The sequence below is a fragment of the Pantherophis guttatus genome, chromosome 2 (genome assembly GCF_059756535.1).
Source record: "Pantherophis guttatus breed Tessera chromosome 2, ASM5975653v1, whole genome shotgun sequence".
Taxonomy (NCBI): Eukaryota; Metazoa; Chordata; class Lepidosauria; order Squamata; family Colubridae; genus Pantherophis; species Pantherophis guttatus.
The window spans coordinates 211,298,981-211,320,927 of NC_142064.1; the positions used below are offsets into that span (position 1 = coordinate 211,298,981).

The following is a 21,947-nucleotide window of genomic DNA, read 5'->3' on the forward strand; positions in this document are numbered from 1 at the left end:
GAATCCGTACACCAGAAAAGATGTACAAATAGCTCTGTAGCAATCTGGAATTTGGGGTAACATTTCTGAATAAGAAATTACCTTCAGTGTGAAAATCTTAACAGCACAAAACTAGGCAAGGGGTGATGTTTGAACTGCTGATGAACTTGGCATTGGCTATTCTATACATCTGAGAGAACAGTACACCATGCCAGTGCTGTATGTCAATCTTGTGTTCTTTAATTGCAGTATCTAATTTTGTAATTTTTGGGATTCTGCTATGGAGACTGAGAATAATTTGGCCAAGAACATACTAAATTAGTCCTGTAAGATCATTTATGTGATCTATGGTGGCTTATAACACAAACATAATTTTTATTATTATACACCTTAATTGTGTAATAGGATGTACTTGTTTTTTTCCTTGATTGCAATTTATAGGCTACATTAAAAAAGAACTGAATGGGATATATTAAGAAAACAGCACCAAGCAGTGGTGAAATTTTAAAAAAATGATTTTAATGTAAATTTAAATGAAAAGATACACATCATGTATATTTATTTAAGTCCTTGTAATTATTTATCTCATTTTAGTCAGTTCTCTGCTTCCTTCAGATCAGGCTTCAAGATATGAATCCAGTCTTAAACAGCTTGTAAACAACTTCCAATTTTTCTGTTGTATTGGACTGTTCTTTTATTGTTAGTGCCTAGAAGTCCAAGGCACAGATCAAGGCAACTCCCCGTTTAATCCAGTGCCTCTGAGATTTACTGGTAGGTATTTCTACAGCAATCACGTAATTAGTTGAATGACCTGTTGTTGATAGTGTCCCTGGCAAAGAGAATATTAAAGTTAATGCTGTATTGTGGCATAGGGAGGGCTTCTTTTGCCTTTGATGTTAAAGTGAGAATTAGTTAAAAACAATCCCATATCCTACATTTCAAAAGTTTTCTTTTTCTTGTTGGTGTTTGGAGGCCTGTACTTGAAGACAGAGAATCTTTCACTCATAGTTAGCAGGCCTCACAGGCACCTCCCAGTTGTTCCTGCTTTGAACCTGGTTGAGACTCATCCCCTTCTTTCATTACTCTTTACTTACCTTGAAAAAAGCCCCACCTTTCATTTTTCTTCTGGTGGTTCCTCTACAAGGATGAATTATGGACCCATTCCAAAATGAACGTTTTTAACCACATCAGACTACCAAAGCCAGCAGAAAAAAAACCAGCTGGTAACATTCCTGCCTCAGTGCCAATGTAGTGGCCTGATAAGGAAAAACCAACAAGCGTATCCATTGAACCTGGTTAAATGCATCCAGAAGAGGCTTTTTCTTCCCAGGATTCTTAGATAGTGAAATGCAGTCAGGCAGCTTATAGGATCACTGGTCCAAATGAGCTTATCAAATGGATGTCATCCCCTATCCTGTCCCCCAAAGCACATCAATCCTGCTATCTCAAGTAGGGAAGACAATTCTGAATAGGAAGACCTAACTATATTTAGGTACCATTTTCTCATACGCCTACTGGCCACCAGAGGGGGCTTATACCGTGCACAGGAAAGAGGAATAAAATGCACTTAAGTCTGGATCTGTGGATTTGGGCTAGAGTAGGAAAAGTCTTTACCATTTTCTGCCCTTAATGGTCAGTTACACTGACGATTGATCAGATGTTGGTAGCAAAGAATATAAGAATATGAAAAAGATTGGTTCTGTGAACACAAAAGCAATACAGAGAACACGTGGATTAATAGACCTTAATTTAGATGACTTCATTTTCTAAAATAGTTTTGGATTTGTATTCTAAAGCTGTACCAAATTCTCAGCATTTTCAAATCCATAAGCACTTTGCTGTTTAAGCAAAAAAAGAGGAACGTAGGAAAGTATCCATCTTATTGGTACAACATTTACTTGAAAGTAAAGACTAAATGGAACAAAATTAAACAATATCTTCATTATACTGTACAAAATATCGTCTGGTATATTGATATCATACTAGATACTGTTGTTTAGAAATTACAAATGACTGAGTTGCTAAGAGTTGTTACCATAGCCTCTAGAATAAACTTGGTTAAAGTCAAAATTTAAATATGCACTACATTTTCATCATACTACTTCCCTTCTAGAGCAAACACTTCTGCAGAGCTCAATAAAAAAGTTAAGAAATACTATACTATAAATACTTTTATAAACAATTCTTGCTTCCTCCATTTCCATATACCAGTGATGGCAAACCTTTTGGACTAGGCATGTAAAAGAAAATTAGAAAATGCCTAACTTGATGGCCTTTGGTCATTGCCTTGGTTACTCAGTTCAAAGGATGAAATCCAATTGTCAAATCTCTTCAAAGTACACATTGACTGGAAATCATACCACCTAATATCTATGGAGATTCTCAGTTATCTAGGTCATGGTTGTCCCAAAGGTGCTTTTTCAAGAGGCAACTGGACTTCCTTTTTTTTTTTCTTTGAAGACGTTTCACTTCTCATCTGAGAAGCTAAGAGAGATTGGCTGGCTCAAGGTCTTCCAGCTGGCTTTATGCCTAAGGTGTAGGACTAGAACTCAAAGTTTCCTGATTTCTAGTCTGTTACCTTAATCATCTCAGCAAACTCAGCGGCGAAATCCAACCGGACCTATTCAGCTCACACAAACTGGTAGGGCCGGCATGGGAGACTCCACCCACCCTCTGAGACGTCATTACATCCCATTTTTGACCTGTGCATGCGCAGAAGGCTCTGCGCATGCACAGATACACGTGCACTCCCATTTCTGAACCAGTAATGAAGGTACCCTTTCCCCCCCGAAAATAAGACATCCCCTGATAATAAGCCCAATTGGGCTTTTGAGCGCATACGCTAAAATAAGCCTCCCCCTGAAAATAAGCCCTCCCCGAAAATATTTAAACACAGAACTGGAAATCAGGTAAGACGGCAAGAAGAGCCCCATCTTGCTCCATTCACCCCAAAATAATAAGACCTCCCTGAAAATAAAGCCAAGCGCTTATTTCGGGGTTCAAAAAAATATAAGACAGGGTCTTATTTTCGTGGAAATATGGTAAGTGCATTCCACCGCTGAGCAAACTGGCTCTGACTGAATTACCTTGGGCCAGCAAATGTGACATATTTGCATCTGCCAAAACATTACACAATGTCTTAATTTACTCATTTACAGAGTCTGAGAGCAGAGGCTCTAAATATGGTTTAATTTTCTAGATCCAAAGGACTCCTTTATAGATTTCTTCCTTTTCCTATTAATACTAAAGTTTGAGGATGGCCAGAGCAAACTTAATTATGGATTAAAACATGGATTTTAAAATCCAGGATGAGCAAATCTGAATTGATAGGAAATACTTTTGTATTTTTCAAAATAACTCAGTTATGCTAACAATATAGTTCCTCTTCCAAAAAGTAGCAGAGATTTTTTTATAGATTTCAGGAATGCATTCTATATTTAATCTACCCTAAACCTTCATACACGATTGTGGCATAAATCAGTTATATTCTGACTACTAAACAGTACCCAATATATATTACAGACCATCAGGATGGGTTCACGCGACACATTAAGTCCTAAACCTTTACGACAAATTGACAAGACAAATTAAAAAAGACTTAGAAATTTGGAAAAAACTACAACTATCTCTTTTGGGAAAGATCGCTTCAATTAAAATGAATGTCCTACCTAGAATTCTATATTTATTTCAAGTGATCCCAATAAAACCGAGGAAGAATTTCTTTAAGGATTTCAATAAATTAATAGCTGACTACATCTGGCAAGGGAAGAAAGCAAGAATTAAAATAAAACACCTACAAGATACAAGAGAAAGGAGGACTAGCACTACCGGACTGGGAAACATACTATAAAGCATCAGCACTGATTTGGATTAAGGAATGGATGGAACTTAAAAATAAAAGATTACTAAATTTAGAAGGATTCGATTTACAACGAGGATGGCACGCATTTCTATGGGAGGGCACCGATAAACAACATGGATATTTCCAGAGGCATATTCTTAGACAAGCATTATATCAGACATGGCAGGGCATTAAAAAAACACACTACAATAAAATTCCGGAATGGTTATCAACCATGGAATCTCAGATCTACCCAAACGCCATGGATACCACCAAAATGAAAACCTATAAAGAATTGCTAAACAACCAAGGGGAACTAAGAACAAGAGAAGAATTGAAGGAGATGGGTGCAGACATTGACTGGTGGCCATACTTACAAATAAAATCAAGGTATAAGAAAGATTCAGCTCAATTTGGATTCCAGAAAGGCCAATACGAACTAGATAAAATTTTACAAGGATCACAGGACAAATTGATAAAAAAAAGTTTATAATTATTTATGAGGGTATAAATTAGAAGAGGTGGTCAAAGAAAACATGATAATTTGGGCAAAGAATTTTGGCTATAATATTGAATTGGACAAATGGGAAAAATTATGGACAATAAATTACAAATTAACAATGTCTGTACCCTATAAAGAAAATCTGTACAAAATGTTTTATGGGCGGCATCTCCCACCGGCCAGACTGGCAAGAATGTTCCCCAACACCTCCCCAACATGCTGGAAATGCAGACTACATAAAGGAACCTACTATCACATGTGGTGGACCTGCCCAAAGGCAAAACAATACTGGCAAATGATTAGAACACAAATAGAAGAAATAGCACAACAAAGAATAGAAATGAAGCCAGAAACCTTTCTATTAGGTATAATAAATGGACAATACAAAAAGGAAATAAAGTATTTAATCATTCATATAATAACAGAAGCACGAATAATTTTTGCACAAAATTGGAAGAGTAATGACATACCAACAGAAGATAGAGTAATTAGTAAAATCATGGAATGTGCAGAAATGGACAGACTCACAAAGGAATTACAAGAAACAGAGGAACATGACTATTATTTAGTATGGGAGAAGTGGTACATTTGGTTGGAAGATAGAAAAGGAAAAAAGATTAGGAAGTGACTGGAACGACCTAATATAGGGATAGGAACACAAACCACTAATGCAGGTTAACAGTGAACCACAAAGATAGATATAAGAGAATAGACCAAAACGAGGAGGAGTCAAAAGCACAAATAAGAGCATAGATTACAGTTGCGACAACTTTGATATGATGTATATTGAATTTTTGTTTACCTGTTCTGTATGTTTTGTTGTTACTTGTTTTGTTTTGTTTGTATTTTTAAATAAATAAAATTTATAAAAAATAAATAAATAAATCCTAAACCTGAACTAAGAGAAACAAGTATTAGGTTTGCATACCTTGCTATGCTTCAACAAGTCATATTATGACAACATAATGATCTAGTTCATAGAACCTGCTGAACCACGCCCACTCAGACATCTTTTGTGAAACAAGCCTAGAAATCCTGGTCTCTAGCACGACCTTCTTAAGTACCACCTTAGCCAAAGGGCTCAAGGCCTGCACACCATAAGAAAGCCAAAAGCTGCCCAAGCCCTCTTGGATCATTGCATTCTCCTCTGGAACAATAACGAGGTCTACAGCAATGTTTATAAATACATCACGTCTAAGCTTTCACATTTAATATTATGTTTCCTGTCTATGGAAGGCAAGCTGCTTCATTAGGGTCAATTGGCCATTTCCATCCTATGGGAACCTTAGCTTATGTATCTCCAATATTTGGATGCCTCCAAACACTAAGTAATGAACAGAACACAGATAATTTAACATGAAGGTTCCTTCCAGAATGGTGCAAAGAAAGCATTGAAGGCTGTACTCTCTTCAGACTAATATTAATTTAAATCTACCATTTGGGAATAAGTAAAGTATCTCTTCATACTTCTTTGTTCTATGGCTTACTTGAAAGTCTCTTCAAAGCTTGGCTATGAATAAAAACTGAAAGAAGTATGAGGAGAGCTAACACAGTACTGACCTTTTAACCACGGGATTCCCTACATTCTTGGGCAGCAGAATTTAATTTGTACTTAAATTGTCTCCTTCACATCAAACCCTAAGGAATCTTCTTGGTAAGTGACTAATATCTAGCATGTTTTTCTTAGAAATTTCACAGAAATAAATCAACTCAGAATAAATATAGATCACCAAGCAACTGCAAAGTTGTATGCGTGCAGGAGAGAGAGAGAGAGCAAGAGAGGGTAAATGTTGAGATATGTTAATTGCCTAGTTAGAGGTGGCTATTTTTAATACCATAACTCTGCTAAGTGCTTCATTTGCGACAGAAATGTTTGCTTGATATATCAGCTCAAATGCTGAGCCAGACAGTCCCTGTGCTATCTTTTCAACAGACAGACCTGTTCCTTGCTTGTTTTGATGTTTTCTTCCTGCTAGAGAGGAGGAGGATAATTACAATTGCACGTTGGCCTATTCTGTATCCTAACCCAGTTTTTCATATGAGTAAGTCTCTTTCTCTCGTATCATAAACTAATTAGAAATATGTCTAAAAATATACCCGATGAAGCTTTGGAATGTGCGAGGCTTATGACTCCCATTTTGCTCCCTTCACTCAAAGGCAAAAAGAGCCCTTTTTAAAACCCTATCTTCTTGGGCACACTAGCAGACTGCATGCCTTGCGCCTCTGAAGCAAAGAAGATGCTTACCTGCCCGAGTGAGTGTCTTGTAAATGGGACACAGATACATCCCTGTGGTCGGAGACTTGCGGTTGGGGATAGGAACTAACCAAAGGACAGCCATCTCTGTGTATAGTTCCTTAGGCTTGGATTCCATTAGCTCAAAGAACGTAGGGTCCCATCGAGCCCCTTCTAGAAATAAGCCATGGATGTAACATCCCACATCAGGACGCTCAGTTAGTTCACTCGCAGACTCCGTCAGTACCTGAATTGGGAAGATAAAAAAGCACTTGTAGTTTATATTTTTAACACCTGCATTTTGAGCGATATGTGAATAGGTTCTTTGGGTGGTTTTTGATGGCTTCACTGACCTTGAAGTCAAAAGAGATGGTGTCTATAGATATCACGGACTTTCTAGCGAAGTTCTGTAATGTTCCTGTTAAAAAAGCTTGTGGGAAGAAGAAGCCGCTTATCCAGAAAACTGGTGGTATTCCTTTTGCAATCCATTTATGCAAGAAGTCAATGCGAAGAAGCAGGTCGTTCACCCAGGAGGCCAAGGGCTTCAGAGACGGATATGCCTATGGCAATGCAAAGCACTTTTTCAATAAATTGACCTTTAAGCAAGTGTGTTTCTCTCTCAATAGTTGAACATTTGCGGTTATGAGACAAGCAATAAAAATAACTCTTGAAGCGACTTTTATCAAGATTGTTCTGCCTTGGTTTGTGCATGATAAATAGTTTGATTTTGTGCTCCTTTAAAATATCCGATCAGCCACCACAGCTGGAGACTGGAATGAGAACATTTTTATAGGATGGCTTCATGAATACAGAAATTGCTGTACCTATGAAAACACTGCTTAGTATTTACCTTATTCTTCCACATCTCTGGGACAGTGTTGTTGTACAGGCTGTTGGACATCAATTCCAGCTGGGAAGACATTACTACTAAGCCTTTAAGAGCTTTGAGCAGATCTTTTAGACTTTGTGCAATTACTTGTAGCAAACGATTGTATCTGTTCAACAGCAAAAAAATTTCAAAGCAAATTAATCTATTAATGTTAACTCCCAATGTATTTCACTGAAATTCTATGCATTTTCACATTCTTTTAAGATTCTCCGAACTTTTGCATAACTGTCACTGAATCAGAGCTACATGTAGGTCTTTATATATCAGGACACACAATAAGATCTGACAGCATTCCGTTGCAAAGATATGCAACTGTCCAGAGATGACAAAGGGATAGAAAACAAGTTTCAATCTATAGGTTCAATATCAATTAACTACAATACTGTGGTGCTTCGTAAGAGTTATACATTATGGGGAATATCGGGTCTCAGATCAGACTGTTGATTATGGCTACAGAAAATATTCCCTCCATACAATGGATCAATTCATAAAAATAGTCTGATTGTGGAAATTGTTCCAACTTATACTGCAATTTTCACTATCATCACTGTTTTTCTACTGTCTCAGATAACCACTGAGTGAATATTTTGTATAGGCAACAGAAGGGATTTTTTCTTTCTTGAGTATCGAGTTCCATGGCATGGGAACCAGGGGGAACATCAGGGATGGCAACAGCAGCTCTACTACTTTTCCATATGCCTGGACACTCGAAAGGTGGAACCATGCTTTTTTCATTCTGAGGAAAGCGGAGAAAGTCTGCAGATAGCAGTCAGAAATGGTGTGAAGACCGGGTTCTTATCTCATTAAGTGCCTACAGAGCTATTGTACCCATTTTCCTGTCTCTGATATCTACACCTTATTTCCAGGTTCTGATGAGGGAGATTCAACCTAGAAATAAGGAGGGATTTTCTGACAGTAAGAATAGTTAATTAATGGAACAGCTTGCCTCCTGGAGTTATGTGTGCTCCATCACTGAAAGTTTTCAAGAAAAGATTGGACAACCATTTATCCAGGATGATATAAGGATTCTTGCCTTGGGTAGTGGGTTGGACTAGAAGCCCTTTGAAGCCCTTTCCAACCCTATAATTCTATGATTCCTCTAGTAGTTTTAATTGACAATTTTATCAAAATGCAGAAAGCTCAATGAATGCATGGACTGTACCTGATCACCTCTTGTGTCAGAACAGTGTTCATAGATTCCTCATACAACACAGGATATTTCAACAACACTTCATGCAAGTCAATGGGCTGAGGTACTTTCTGCAATATGTCATTTGAGGTCTCCTCTACAATCTAGACAAAAGACAAAATTGTGGCAGAAAATGTCAGAGGAATCTCAGTGTTGGATGTCAGGATGACAGGAACAGTTTTCCTCAAAAGGAAATGAGATTATCTAGATTACATTCAGAATTGCAACTGGGCTTTAGGGTCATGTAACCTATTCCTCTGTTTCCTCCTTCAGTAACAATGAATTGATTTCTAAAATTTGAACCTAGAATTTGTATAGGTTCTTAAATTCTTAACCTAGAATTTGTATAGGTCCTTGTATAGCAGGGGTGCCTAAATCCGGCCCGTGGGGCCTGCCTGGGATATCAAAGGACCAGCCTGCGGTGCCTCTGCTGGCTAAAATGGGCCATGTGCGCGCCCCCCCCCGCGGGGCCCGTTTTCGGCTGGCAGAGTGCTGCAGGAGGCCATGGAGGGTGAAAATGAGGCATGGGTGTGTGTGTGTGTGTGTGTGTGTGTGTGTGTGTGTGTGCGGCCCTCCCACCCCTCATTTTGGCTGGTATAGGGCTGCAGGAGGCCGTTCAGGCCAAAAATGGGGCAGAGGGGGCAATGCAGGGCCCCGTTTTGGCCGGCAGGGTGCTGCAGGAGATGTCTGTCCTGTCTCCTCTCCATTCCCCCCCCCCCCGCAGGCCCATGGAGAACAGCAATGCTGATCCGGGCCTTGAAGAAATCTAGTTTGACACCCCTGTTGTATGGGGATCCTATGACCAGTATTTGGTGAAGAAAACCCAACAGATCAGAGACTGCATTTCAAAGAAACAGTAAATATTGAACACTGAAAAATTATGCAAGTCATGTTAAATAATTTCATTGCACAATTCTTCAGTCATGTCCAACAGCTGTGTCTGTCTTACACCTCAGCTATCTGTCATTGGAAGCAACATTTTGCTAAACTCTGGCTTCTGGCACTACTACTCATGTATGGCCATTTACTTGTCAACCCTTTCTTCTCAGCCATAAGAGTGGTAAGAAACAAGTTTACAAACCTCCTCCCTGCTTTGTCCTCCTGCAGCTGAAGTCTTTGGCTGAAGCTGGATAATTGCAGCAAGCAGTGCGTAGGTCTCATTCTGAGCAAAGGTGATGTTGGCATTGTCATGCAATCCAAAGATTTCAGGCATATCATTAAGGGGAAGGGTCTTGATGTACTGGATGTATCCCTTGGGGGACGGGGGGACGGGACGATGACAAGTCAAGATGGAAGGACAAGGATGAATATTTTTTAATAGACAAGACAGAAATGAAATAAGCTGCTCAGTAAGTGTGATAGTGTGTATTTCAGGCACAGTTAATGAACCATGATGCGCACCTGAATATGACATGAAGACACATGGTTAGGTTGGTCACCCTAGTTTTTAATTAAAATTTATACATTGGAAGAAGCTTCCAAATACCACAGTGGGAATTTAACCAATTGACAGACAAAAGTCTTTTGGAGTCTATAATTCAAATTTAAAAGAAGTCTACATAGTCTACATTTTTACTGCATCGTAAAAAAAAAGCTTTGCTCCAATTCAGCTGGACTCCTAGGATTTTTACAAACATCCATATAGATTCCCTTGGCAACCACATGGAAGGGGATTCTCAGTAGTTTTCAAGTATTATTGGGATCTGACCCTTTTTAGTCATTTGGGTTTAGACAAGGTCAGTTTGTCTATTTTTTTTTTCTTTAACTTACATTGAGGTCATAAGAGGTATTTATCTGCTTGTAGATACCAGATTCAGAGTAAGAAAACTCTGAATTTAGAACACTTGGATTATAGAAATCTTCCAGAATGTTCATAATGCAGCGCCTGTCCCAATCATCAGTCACTCTGCCTCCATAATTAATTTCACCAGCAGTGTACTTCAAAACCTGCAAAGCATCGGAGCGCAGAAAGCATTGATTGTAGTTACAGCTAATATTGTCAAACAAAAGTCTCATCAGTTAACAATAAAATTCAATATACAGCAAATCAGCAGACCCTTTTTTTTCCTAGGCAGGTCTTACCAAATGAATCTCTATATTTTGAAATAAAACTAATACTATTTACAAAGTTAAAGCATCATAATATACATATGTGCAGGTCAACTTACTCTGCTGCATATTTCCTATACCTAGGACCTCTTCCAAAAAGAAAAATATGCCAGCCAGATTCCCACAATACCGAATTCCAGTTGAAAACCCAGAAGTCTCTTGCACCGCCTGGTCGATTTCCTCAAATCACAACCAAATATCTCAAACACTACTGTACCTCCATCATGTTATTAAGCAAAGATTATTTGTTCTTTTCAGAAATGGTTTTAGCAGCTATTAGCCTGACTTTATAGCATTCATAATTATAATTATAGCCATTTCAAAGCAACCAACTCTAAATTAAAGAGTTCTTGCATTTTCCAAGGTCTGGTTCTCTAATCTCTGCTAAGGCTATCTGTGGTACTTCCTTAGTACAATGGTTGCAATATTGGCAGAAGTTTTTTTAAAAATGCTACTTTTCTTAATTTCCCCAAGCTATCCATTTTATTGCACTATTTTATTTATTTGTTTATTTTTCACAAATTCACTGAGGCACCATTTAATCATTTTTGCTATCTTTTGAGGTAGAAAGAAAAGCATTATTCCATTAGGTAGGGAATAGCATCTGCATTCCGTATACAATTTTATTGAATCATTTCTTGATTTTATTAGCTTGAAGTGCTACAAACCAAACATTTTAAGTAAGATAAATAAAAAATAATATATAGCTAAACAAGTTACATTTCAGCAAAAGATCGAGCTGGATTCAGAAATAGGACAAACCTCTTGCTTCGTAAATTCTCATGCTTATGCTTCATTTCATCCTTTGCAAGCCTAGGAAGCCTACCTTGTAAGGGATTTCTTCATATTCATCCAGAAACATTTTCAGCTGGCTGATACAAATGCGTAGATCTCCATCGGTGAACTCATACGGAATATTGAAACCCAGTGGCCCAAACTTTCTCCTTTCTAGTGCATTGCCATGGAACAGGCAAAGAGAAAGGAGCAAGGATTTGAATTCGGTAACCTGCAAAACACAACATCTAAAATGTTACGGTGCATGCATGTGAGTGTGTCTGTTGGGGTTTTTTAGTTCCTATTTCAGACTTTGTAGAATGAAAGGGTAAATGTCCAAAGGAATATACTTCCATGAGGACAAACTATTGACAAAGGAGAAATAGGGAAATAATAATGAATGGTTCAAATGAGAACAGGACCAAGAATTCCTCTGTATCCTATGTATTACTTCCACAATAGCAGATGTAAAGAAGACTGAACCTGTTCTGGACAAACCAAAGTTGTCAAACTTTGGGGGGTTTTTGGGGAGGGGGAGGAGGAGCCTAGGGATAGGGAAGGGTAGGATTCCTTACTTTGATGCAGGAGCTCAAGAAGTCATTGCTCAGGCTACTATAAGACTTCAGCAGGTTAGCTTTAACTCCTCGAGGGGGCTCAATGGTCATCTTGGATCCATTCTGGAGGATGGACACTGGAAACTTGTTACTTGGCAAACTGGTCAGCCAAAGTCGGAAATCTCGGTGTACCTGAACCAGAAAAATGGATGCAGGACATCAGTAATCTGAAGCCAAGCTTTTAGAAAGTAATTTTTCTACTGGAATCCAGTTTCTCTCTTATCAGAAAAGTCCTTGTTGAATAGACATACAGAAAAGCTTCTCTTTGGCGGGGAATAAAATAAGATATTTATCCTAAATAATTTATCCCATTTTAGAAAGCATGGAACGATCTAAAAAAAAAAAAGAAGAAGAAGATTGAGATAGTTTTCCTATCCTTCTAGGGATAGGTCTGGATATATTTCATTTTCTTACCGAAAATACACACTGAGTTAGCAACCAATAATTGAAGAAGAATTGAATATTTACTAACACTGTCCAACCTTTGGAAGAAAACGGTTTTCATTCTAGGTGCAAGAAATGTAAAATCAGAGTTTCTATGCCTAGTTCAGCAATAAGCAATCTTTCTACACTAGGCAAATGCAAGAGATAATGGAGTAGAAATTTCTGTTTCTTTCTCGGTAATAATGTCTGTTTAAATTGTCAAAGCTTCTCTTATCCCTGCAAAAAAGCTGTTACAAATTTTGCCATCAAATTAAAGTCTGGGGGAGGACAGCAGGGAGCACAGCACAAGTATTTGCAGCTCACCCCTACAGCCTAGACGTGGGGGGCACAATCTTCCCAAATGAGGGGAAATTTATTTTCAGTGCTAAATTCATTGAATAAATGAGTTGGAAGGGACCTTGGAGGTCTTCTAGTCTAACCCTCTGCCCAGGCAGGAAACCCTACATCACTACAGACAAATGGTTATTTAATATCTTCTTAAAAACTTCCGCAGGCAAGTTGTTCCACTGATTAATTGTTCTAACTGTCAGGAAATTTCTCCTTAGTTCTAAGTTGCTTCTCTCCTAAATTATTAAAGAGAGACAGTTTAATTCCATATGCATCTCACCTTATCAGGGTTAATGCCTTCAATGAGTCTCTCCAAAGAAGGCATCCAGCTTGGAGCCAAGTGGCAATTTTGAAAGAAGACCCACTTCCCACGCTCCATAGCACTGCGCATCATGGCTTCTGCTCGTGGTCCCTAAATAACGACATAGAGACTGACATCTGAACAAAGCACATGGCTTCCCTGTGCCTTACACATCGTGACTCACTCCTTCAACATTGGAAGAATAAGCGCATGGTCCCAACTAGTCAATGGCTTGCAAAGTTACCTTCCTTTTTGGTCCCCCCCCCCACCCCCCGCAGGCTTTCTTTACAATTTTAAGTATAGTTTATTTTTACCCTTCGGCTTTTTACTGATTTAATTAATATAAACATAAAAAGATTTTTAAAAAATAAATGACGTGGAATATTATATCATCAGGTACAATTTGAGGGGCAAGCTTATTCTCCAAATCTATGATTAGGAGTAGAGAATTCAACAAGAGGGGCTTCTTAGCTTTCAAAGATTAGTGCAGCTGCAGTAATTAGAAAGGAAAAAAAAGGCATGAAGTGTTGGCTAAAGAAAACTAAAATAGTTTCAGTCCAGGCACTAAATAGAACCCTTCGGCTTTTTACTGATTTAATTAATATAAACATAAAAAGAATTTAAAAAAATAAATGACGTGGAATATTATATCATCAGGTACCTACCAGTAGACAGTGTGGTATTTTATAATAGACAGGAAAGATTTTTGATGCCTAATCGCTTCAGAATAATAATAACAAACTGTCCTCTTATTCTAAATTAAGCTGTGGTATCAGAGAATGCTTAGTTATACATCAATATCGTAAGCTATTTTTGGAGAATGTATGAAACTGGCCTGAACTACAGCAAAAGTACAGGTGGTCCTCGACTTATGACAGTTCATTTAGTGAGTGTTCAAGGTTACAGCGGCACTGAAGAAAGTGCCTTGTGACCGTTTTTCACACTTATGACTGTTGCAGCATCCCCATGGTCATGTGATTAAAATTCAGTCGCTTGGCAATTGACTCATATTTATGACATTTGCAGTGTCCCGGGTCATGTGATGCCGAGGTGGCACAGTGATTAGAGTGCAGCACTGCAGGCTACTTCAGCTGACTGCTAGCTGCCATTCAGCAGATCGAATTTCACCTGCTCAAAGTTGACTCAGCCTTCCATCCTTCCAAGATCAGTAAAATGAGGACCCAGATTGTTGGGGGCAATATGCTGACTCTGTAAAACCGCTTAGAGAGGGCTGTAAAAGCACTATGAAGCGGTATATAAGTCTAAGTGCTATTGCTATTGCTATCCTCTTTTGAGACCTTCTGACAAGCAAAGTAAATGGGGAAGCCAGATTCATTTAACAATTGTGTGAATAACTTAACACTTGCAACGATTCACTTGACAACTGTGTCAAAAAGTTGGTGAAATGGGACAAAATTCACTTAATAACTGTCTCACTTAATAACAGAAATGTTGGGCTCAATTGTGGTCATAAGTCAAGGACTATCTGTAAAAAGTCAGTACATAGTGCTCTTGAATGCTGGAGAAAGAAATGGGTTCAAGTATCACTTGGCTCAGAGTCTCTTTGACGCCCAAAGAATCACTGGTGCCTCTGAGCATGCCTGTAGTTTATATGCCAGTTAGTAACATGATTGTGGCAGAAGTATACTTTACAGTATATAGCCTTTCAGAGGATGAACATAACATGGTCTGGACCTGTAAATTTGCTTGAAAGGGTAAGCGCTTCTGTGTGAGCTCTTACTTGTCCCTGTCCAAGAGAAATTGCTGAGAGTTTCTTGGAAAACTTCATTTCTTCAGCAAATTTATAAAGATCAGCAGCTGGGTCTGTGCCTGGAGAGAGGACGAATATCAACGGGGTGGTAGAAGTAGACTCTTTAAAGACCACCGAAAGGTTTGCAGTCTGAAATATATATAAAAAAAGAGTGATTTGTTTGCTGTTGCCTAGAACTTCTTCCAATGCTTTCATCTATTGGGAGGAGTAAGGCTGGGCAAGGAAAGAGAAACACAGGACCAGAACAGGAGGCCAAAGTCTTGTCAACCAAAATTTCTGTCACCTCTAGTGCTCAGCCTCTGCGTATATGATTAAGCACTGTTAGCTTACCTGTGGTTCAATAAAGCTCTGGCCCAAGTTAGCAGCCACAAAGTCCTGCATCGCATTGGTGACTTTGTCCCCACGCAGACAGCGCAGGACTAACAGCTTTTGAAAAGAATCCAGCTGGCTGTCCCATATGCCTGGCAGAGGCTCCCTGCAAAAAATAGAAGGGGTTACATTAGGTCTAGACTTAAGACTAAAGACAAGGGTTGACAATTGGATGACATTTCTCAAGTACTTCTCTGAGCATAATTGCTATCAAAAATGGGTTTTAATTAAGAGTAACCACTGCATATGCAGCTATGTGCTAGCCTACTATGGCTGATCTCAGAAGGTTTAGCAGGATCAGACCTGATTAAGGGACTATCAGAGAATCTCACATTGTATATTACATTGGAAAATTGAAATTCTACTCTGGAAGACATGGTAACAAAACACATTCATACTGTTGTCAGAAAAATCCATAGACATGTCTTTGAAGTCAAGAGAACTCATACTTGACTCAAATGGTACCTTAGTTAAATGACCATGTGACTAGCAAATATAACAGATCTGGAGATTGAAAGTAAAACTACCTGTGAGGTTCAGCACTGTCAAAAATTGTGCGAAACCCAGACAGGTTTGCCACAAAGTCATCTGCAAATGTGGAGAAATTGTGCAAGTTGGTTAACGCCAGGATATCATTCCATGCTCTTTCATATAGCCAGGCAGGAGCTGGATTATCTCGCATGATCTTGATAGTGCCACCAGATATAAGGTAACGCCATTCCTCCTGTGTGTTGAAATTAGAAAAAGATATAGAATTTTGTTTGTGTGTGAATGTTTGTCATGAGTGACAATTATTTATTATACTCATATATGATCTTTGCATTCACCTCTGTGTATAAATTATATAGAGATGTTCTCTTCTTGATCCTATAAATCTAAAGGTTTAGAAAACTTTTTATAGAGCACATTATACTCTGTATGATTAGTAGAAACTATTATTTCTTGATCAGTTATTAATGCATATACACATTCCTTCTATTCTAGCCTGCAATTCTATTAAAGACTTAATTCTTGGTAGCTGGGCTCAAGCTCAGAATGCCATTTGTGAAGGAGATCTGTCTTATTTTCTCACTAATATTCTTCCAGAAGGTTCCAGTTTATAATCTGATTTACTATTTATATCAACTGATGTTTTTTCATATGTTAAATATCTTAGACTGCTGTTCTTTTGTTCAGATGCATTTTACAGCCATATATAAGCCCTTAACAGAAGATGTCACTATTCTTACCATGTCTATTTTGCCTTCATTCATCATGATCCGGATGCACACCAGGAATGCAAACATGAGCTTGTGTTTCTCAAAGAGGCTGCGACAAACATTGCTATAAAGGCTAAAGGTGAGGTACTTATTGATATTTGCAATCCGCTTCTTCAACGTATCTGAAAGCAGTAATTCACAAAAGAATGCTGAAAATGATGCAGATTTAAAGGAAAGCCTTAAGAGAGATTATTATCCAAAAAAGGTCAATGCAAACAACAGTGTTCTTTCAAATTTTGCCTCATCCTTATGGTCATTCAAAAACTCTTTGTGAGAAAAGCTCATACTGCTGAAGATGCCAAACTTTTTAAAAGAATCCATTCATCTGGAATTTTAATCATAGGGCAATGGTGGGATTCAAGTAATTTAACAACCGGTTCTCTGCCCTAATGATTTCTTCCAACAACCAGTTTTCCAAACTGCTCAGCAAGTTAACAACTGAAGTGGTGCGAACTGGCTGAATCCCACCAATGTCATAGGAGTAGCTTTTAGAATAGTGAGGACAAAAAACAGCATGTGAACATACACCGTAAACACCCATGTTGATACAGTACACATTTTGCAGACTGAATGCTGCCATCACCATTGCTTCTGATATCTTAATATTTGTAATATTTCAATGGAGGCAGAAGAGCGTACAGACATATAGCGCATTCAGAAGGTATTCAGAACCCCTTCACTTTTGTCAATTTTGTTATGCTGCAGTCTGATTCTATAGTTGTCAAAATTAATTTTTTTTCTCATTAGACTCAGTACCTTGTAATGGCAAAGTGAAAACAGAATTTTAAAAATGTCTGTAAATTTATTAAAAAGAAAAAATCGAAATATCACATTGGCATATGTATTCAGACTCTTCACTCAATACTTTGTTGAAGCATCTTTGACAACAGTTACAGTCTCTAGTCTTTTTGCGTATGACGCAACAAGTTCTGCACACCTGGATTAGGGGATTTTCTGCCATTCTTCCTTGCAAAGTGTCTCAAGCTCAGTCAGGCTGGATGGCAGCCATCAGTGGACAGCCATTTTCAGGTCCCTCCAGAGATTTTCAATAGGGTTCAAGTCAGGGCTCTGGCTGGGCCACTCTAGGACGTTGGCTGTGTACTTCGTTGTCATGTTGGAAAGTGAACCTTCAGCCCAGTTGAGGTCCTGAGCTCTGTGGAACAGGTTTTCATTGAAGATATCCCTGTACTTTGCTCCATTCAGCTTTCCTTCAACCCTGATCAGATTCCCAGCCCCCCACAGCAGGATGCTGCCACCACCAAGCTTCACTGTTGGGATGGTATTGGGCAAGTGATGAGCGGTGTTCGGTTTCATCCAGACATAACATTTAGAATTAAGGCCAAACAGTTCAATCTTGGCATCATCAGACCAGAGAATCTTGTTCCTCACAGTCTGAGAGTCCTTCAAGGGGCTTTTTTGCAAACTCCAAGTGGGCTTTCATGTGTTTTGCACTGAGGAGAGGATTTCATCTAGCCATTCTGCCATAAAGCCCAGATCAATGGAGGGCTGCAGTGATGGTTGCTCTTCTGGAACTCTGTCTCATCGCCACACAGAATTTCTGAAGCTCAGTCAGAGTGACCATCGGGTTCTTGGTCACCTCTCTTACTAAGGCCCTTCTCCCCTGATCAGTTTGACCAGGTGACCAGCTCTTGGAAGAGTCCTGGTTGTGCCAAACTTCTTCCATTTGAGAATTATGGAGGCCACTATGCATTTAGGAATCTTCAGTGCAGCAGAAATTTTATTGTAGCCTTCCTCAGATCTGTGCCTTGCAATAATCCTGTCTCTGAGCTGTGCAGGCAGTTCCTTTGTCTTCATGGCTTTTGCTCTGCTACAATATGCATTTTCAGCTGTGAGGCCTTCAATAGAGAGGTGTGTGCTTTTCCAAATCATGTCCAATCAATTTAATTTACCACAGGAGGACTCCAATCAAGGTACAGAAACATGTCAGCAACGATCAAGAGAAATAGGAGGCGCCAGAGCTAAATTTCACATGTTGTTGCAAAGGGCCTGAATACTTATGCCAATGTGATATTTCAGTTTTTTTTTCTTTTTAATAAATTTACATTTCTAAAATTCTGTTTTCATTTTGTCATTATGTGGTACTGAGTGTAGATTAATGAAAAAAATGAATTTCAACAACTGTAGAATCAGGCTGCAGCACAACAAAATTGACCAAAGTACAGAGGTTCTGAATACTTTCTGAATGGACTGTATGTGAATATTCTTATGTACTGCATAAATTGTCATTCAGACCATGCAAAGACCTACACTGTCCTGTATATATAAAATCTGTCTCCCTTTGCTGATCTTCAGTGAGATAGCAAGAAGTTGTGAATGGGAAAGGATAGATATTATATACAAGTAAATCATTTAAAATACCTGCTCTCTCCGAGTTTGAAATTCCTGTTAGAAATATATTGAGGAACCACTCCAATGAATATTGGTACATGGGATCAACATTGGACAGGTCTGAGACACAGAAGAAAAGGATCTGGGTGCGGACAGCCACAGGGACATACTCCAGTCGAGTGATATCAATATCTTTCTCGGTCTGTTCAGCTGCCTTTACTTTGGCCTGTAGGAGATTGAAAGACAAAAGAAAATGCAAATTTATCTTAAGTCAAAAGAAGCAAGTGATTGAGACGGAAGCCTAAATAAGCACCTGAATTTCTCCTGCTTTTAATTTGGATGCTTCCAATACTTTGATGAGCTCAAGGTCATCCACAGGGTTCCCCTCAGAAGAGCTCAGACGGTACAGAATTTGGTCTTCAATTTCCTTCAGTTCTTGTTGCATCTTGGCATTGCTGACAATCAGCTGATTCTTAGCTTCTTCTAAGTCAGGCCGTTCTTCAGCTACCACCTGACCTAGCAACTGGTCCTCTAAACCACTGTAATTAAGTAAGCAAGCAAGTAAGCAGAGCAGGCAAAGAATACAATGTAAATTTTAAAAAGCACATTTTAGTTATCCATTAATGACCAACAGTTTGATTTGATATTTAATATAGGAGAGAGTAATTTGACATTACCTGGGAGATAGGGTGAAGTTAATCAGGGTAAGCTTTGTTGATAACTCTGGAGTGTAATGGGGATTAGGAAGGTTGGTAGTGATGTACAAGTTGAAATCATCATGATATGGAATCACTGTGTCTCCCAGCTTCAGTACCATGCTACCCTGCTGTTTATAAGTCTATATAAACAGGGAAACATGAAAACATTTCAGGAAAACATGAAAAAGAGAGAAAGTGATGCAGGAGCAATAATGTTTAATTTTAATATCATGATTTTCTCCCTTAATGGGGGAGGAATGACACATGTGTTTATAACTGTTATAAAGAAGTTTAATCTGCACTAATTCTTTTATATTTTTCTTAATTTTATTTTCTATATATTTTTTTTACTTTTATCTTTAATTTTTTAATAATAAAAATTAGGATATTAAAAATCTTAATTTTCACAGTGAGCTCTGTCCAACTCATTTAGAGGAGACTGCATGGAAAGTATCATTTGGGATGAGTCAATCTGTGTGTTTGGGGTGGAGATTCATAGTCAGAAGTGAATGCCTGGTTCCCAGCTATTCTGATAAGAAGCAGATTATTGATGATTTGTGCATCTCAGTATGAACATCCCATTTTACTCCATTAATATGTTATCTCATTGCAAACTACTCGGTGCAATATTAGCATAAATCAGCTGGCATCTTCCTTTCCTCTGTGTTATAAATGATGGGGAATGGCAAGTGGTAGAGGATTGTTATGAAGAAAAATATCACATAGTGAAAAAAATAAGGAATTCCCTACTGTACAAAACTCAGCTGCAATATGCAATATTCTAGCCTTGATTGGCACACACGCACACACCCAGCAAACTGGCCTTAAAGATGTGAGGGTGGGGACTGGAATGTAGTTTTATACTAATTTTAGCACTACTTTAGACCTGCTTATCCAATGGTGGTTGCTGAGAAACAGCCAATTCCTGATTACCTTATAAAACAGGAGAGAGGAGAGAGGAGGGAGGAGAGAGAGAAAGAGGGAGGGAGGGAGGGATAGAGAGAGAGAGAGAGAGAGAGAGAGGGAGGGAGAGAGGGAGGGAGTGTCACCTGTTTCAACAGCACAGGTTCAAGAGCTGGATCTAGTTCTTCCCCTACGTTCTCCAAGAGAAATGGCTTCCCAAAACGAATAGCATTCTCCAAGCTGCGTAGGAAATCCCGGTCACTGAGCTTGCATGTATCTAGCCCACTGTCTTTTTCCTGAAAAACAGCAGAGTACAAAGAAACTCAGCAGAGGTGGAATCAGGGAATTGATTTATATGCAAGTGGAAAGGAACAAAGACAAGACATGGATCAAAATGGATTTGTAGGTGGAGAGAAAGGATCAATGTATTGACGTAAATTTTGATATTGCAAGGAACATAACAAAAAGTATAGTGAATGAAATAAGGGACCATGTTTTGCAAAGTTCTGAAGACTGATTTCAGTGAGATATAAATTAACTGATAAATTATAGCAAATAAAGTAATTATAGTCACTCTGTATATTACTGCTCCTCATCACCATGTTCTTTGAACATGGGTGAAATTGATTTTCCACCTTAGCAATTCTAGAACATGTTTTTGAACCTAGGGAAGTCAAAAAGAAAACTATAAAAATGAAGATAAAAAATAAATATAAATATACTATAAATAATCAGTTGTTCAATTATAGCAGAATATAATTTTCAAGTGTTAGATTTGTCATTTGTAAATTAAACATTTTAAGAGGAAGAAATAACAAGTGTTTATAGGAAGAAGCTTTTAATGTAAGCTAGAAGAACTCCTTTGGTACAAATGAATGTGTTTAATAACATCAACAGGGAAGGTTTACCAAGTTTTTTATCCATTTGTTGGCTTGTCCCTGTGGATCTATAAACAGAGTCCAGCGTTGAGAAAACTGTGTAATCATACCATTTTCCACAGATAAAGTATCATTAGGTAAACCTGCAATCTGCATATGAAGAACATAAAACACATGTTTGCTATGCCTCAAGATAAGCTAAATTTTGTAAAGTACACACATTATGTAAATTAAGTGCTAATGGCACAGAAATCACAAATATGAATAGAATTTTACATTACGCTGTAATGTTATCCTTTGATTCACTGTAAAGGTTTTATTGACAGAATAACTAAAGATGTCCCTGCACAGCTTTTATTTATAGAGTTGGACAGGTTGTTTCAAACCGAACAACTGAATATGTTCAGTTAAGGTTCAGTTAAGATACTCTCTGGCTGGTCCGTATGAATGACAGGAGCCAGTAGAGCTTCTACAATACAATATATAAAAGGAAAAGGCTTTCCATATTTTCCAGAAAT

At 38.3% G+C, this 21,947-nt stretch overlaps 1 protein-coding gene across 3 annotated transcripts in view; it reads right to left on the bottom strand.

The window, feature by feature from the left end:
* Positions 1 to 476: 476 nt before the first annotated feature.
* DNAH1 (dynein axonemal heavy chain 1) overlaps positions 477 to 21,947 on the bottom strand; it is a 184,024-nt gene continuing 162,553 nt past the window's right edge. For all 3 annotated transcript variants that reach the window (XM_034439656.3, XM_087887726.1, XM_034439631.3), the window contains 19 exons: positions 21,460 to 21,579; positions 20,698 to 20,847; positions 19,628 to 19,788; positions 19,264 to 19,489; positions 18,981 to 19,176; positions 16,572 to 16,723; positions 15,870 to 16,066; positions 15,304 to 15,448; positions 14,944 to 15,102; positions 13,182 to 13,313; positions 12,092 to 12,262; positions 11,569 to 11,748; positions 10,404 to 10,580; positions 9,715 to 9,885; positions 8,607 to 8,737; positions 7,406 to 7,550; positions 6,909 to 7,115; positions 6,568 to 6,802; positions 477 to 808 (listed from right to left, as the gene is read on the bottom strand). In XM_034439656.3, the coding sequence (XP_034295547.1) occupies positions 687 to 808; positions 6,568 to 6,802; positions 6,909 to 7,115; positions 7,406 to 7,550; positions 8,607 to 8,737; positions 9,715 to 9,885; positions 10,404 to 10,580; positions 11,569 to 11,748; positions 12,092 to 12,262; positions 13,182 to 13,313; positions 14,944 to 15,102; positions 15,304 to 15,448; positions 15,870 to 16,066; positions 16,572 to 16,723; positions 18,981 to 19,176; positions 19,264 to 19,489; positions 19,628 to 19,788; positions 20,698 to 20,847; positions 21,460 to 21,579 (3,177 nt within the window). In that variant the 3' untranslated portion in view covers positions 477 to 686. The remainder of the gene's footprint in view (positions 809 to 6,567; positions 6,803 to 6,908; positions 7,116 to 7,405; positions 7,551 to 8,606; positions 8,738 to 9,714; positions 9,886 to 10,403; positions 10,581 to 11,568; positions 11,749 to 12,091; positions 12,263 to 13,181; positions 13,314 to 14,943; positions 15,103 to 15,303; positions 15,449 to 15,869; positions 16,067 to 16,571; positions 16,724 to 18,980; positions 19,177 to 19,263; positions 19,490 to 19,627; positions 19,789 to 20,697; positions 20,848 to 21,459; positions 21,580 to 21,947) is intronic.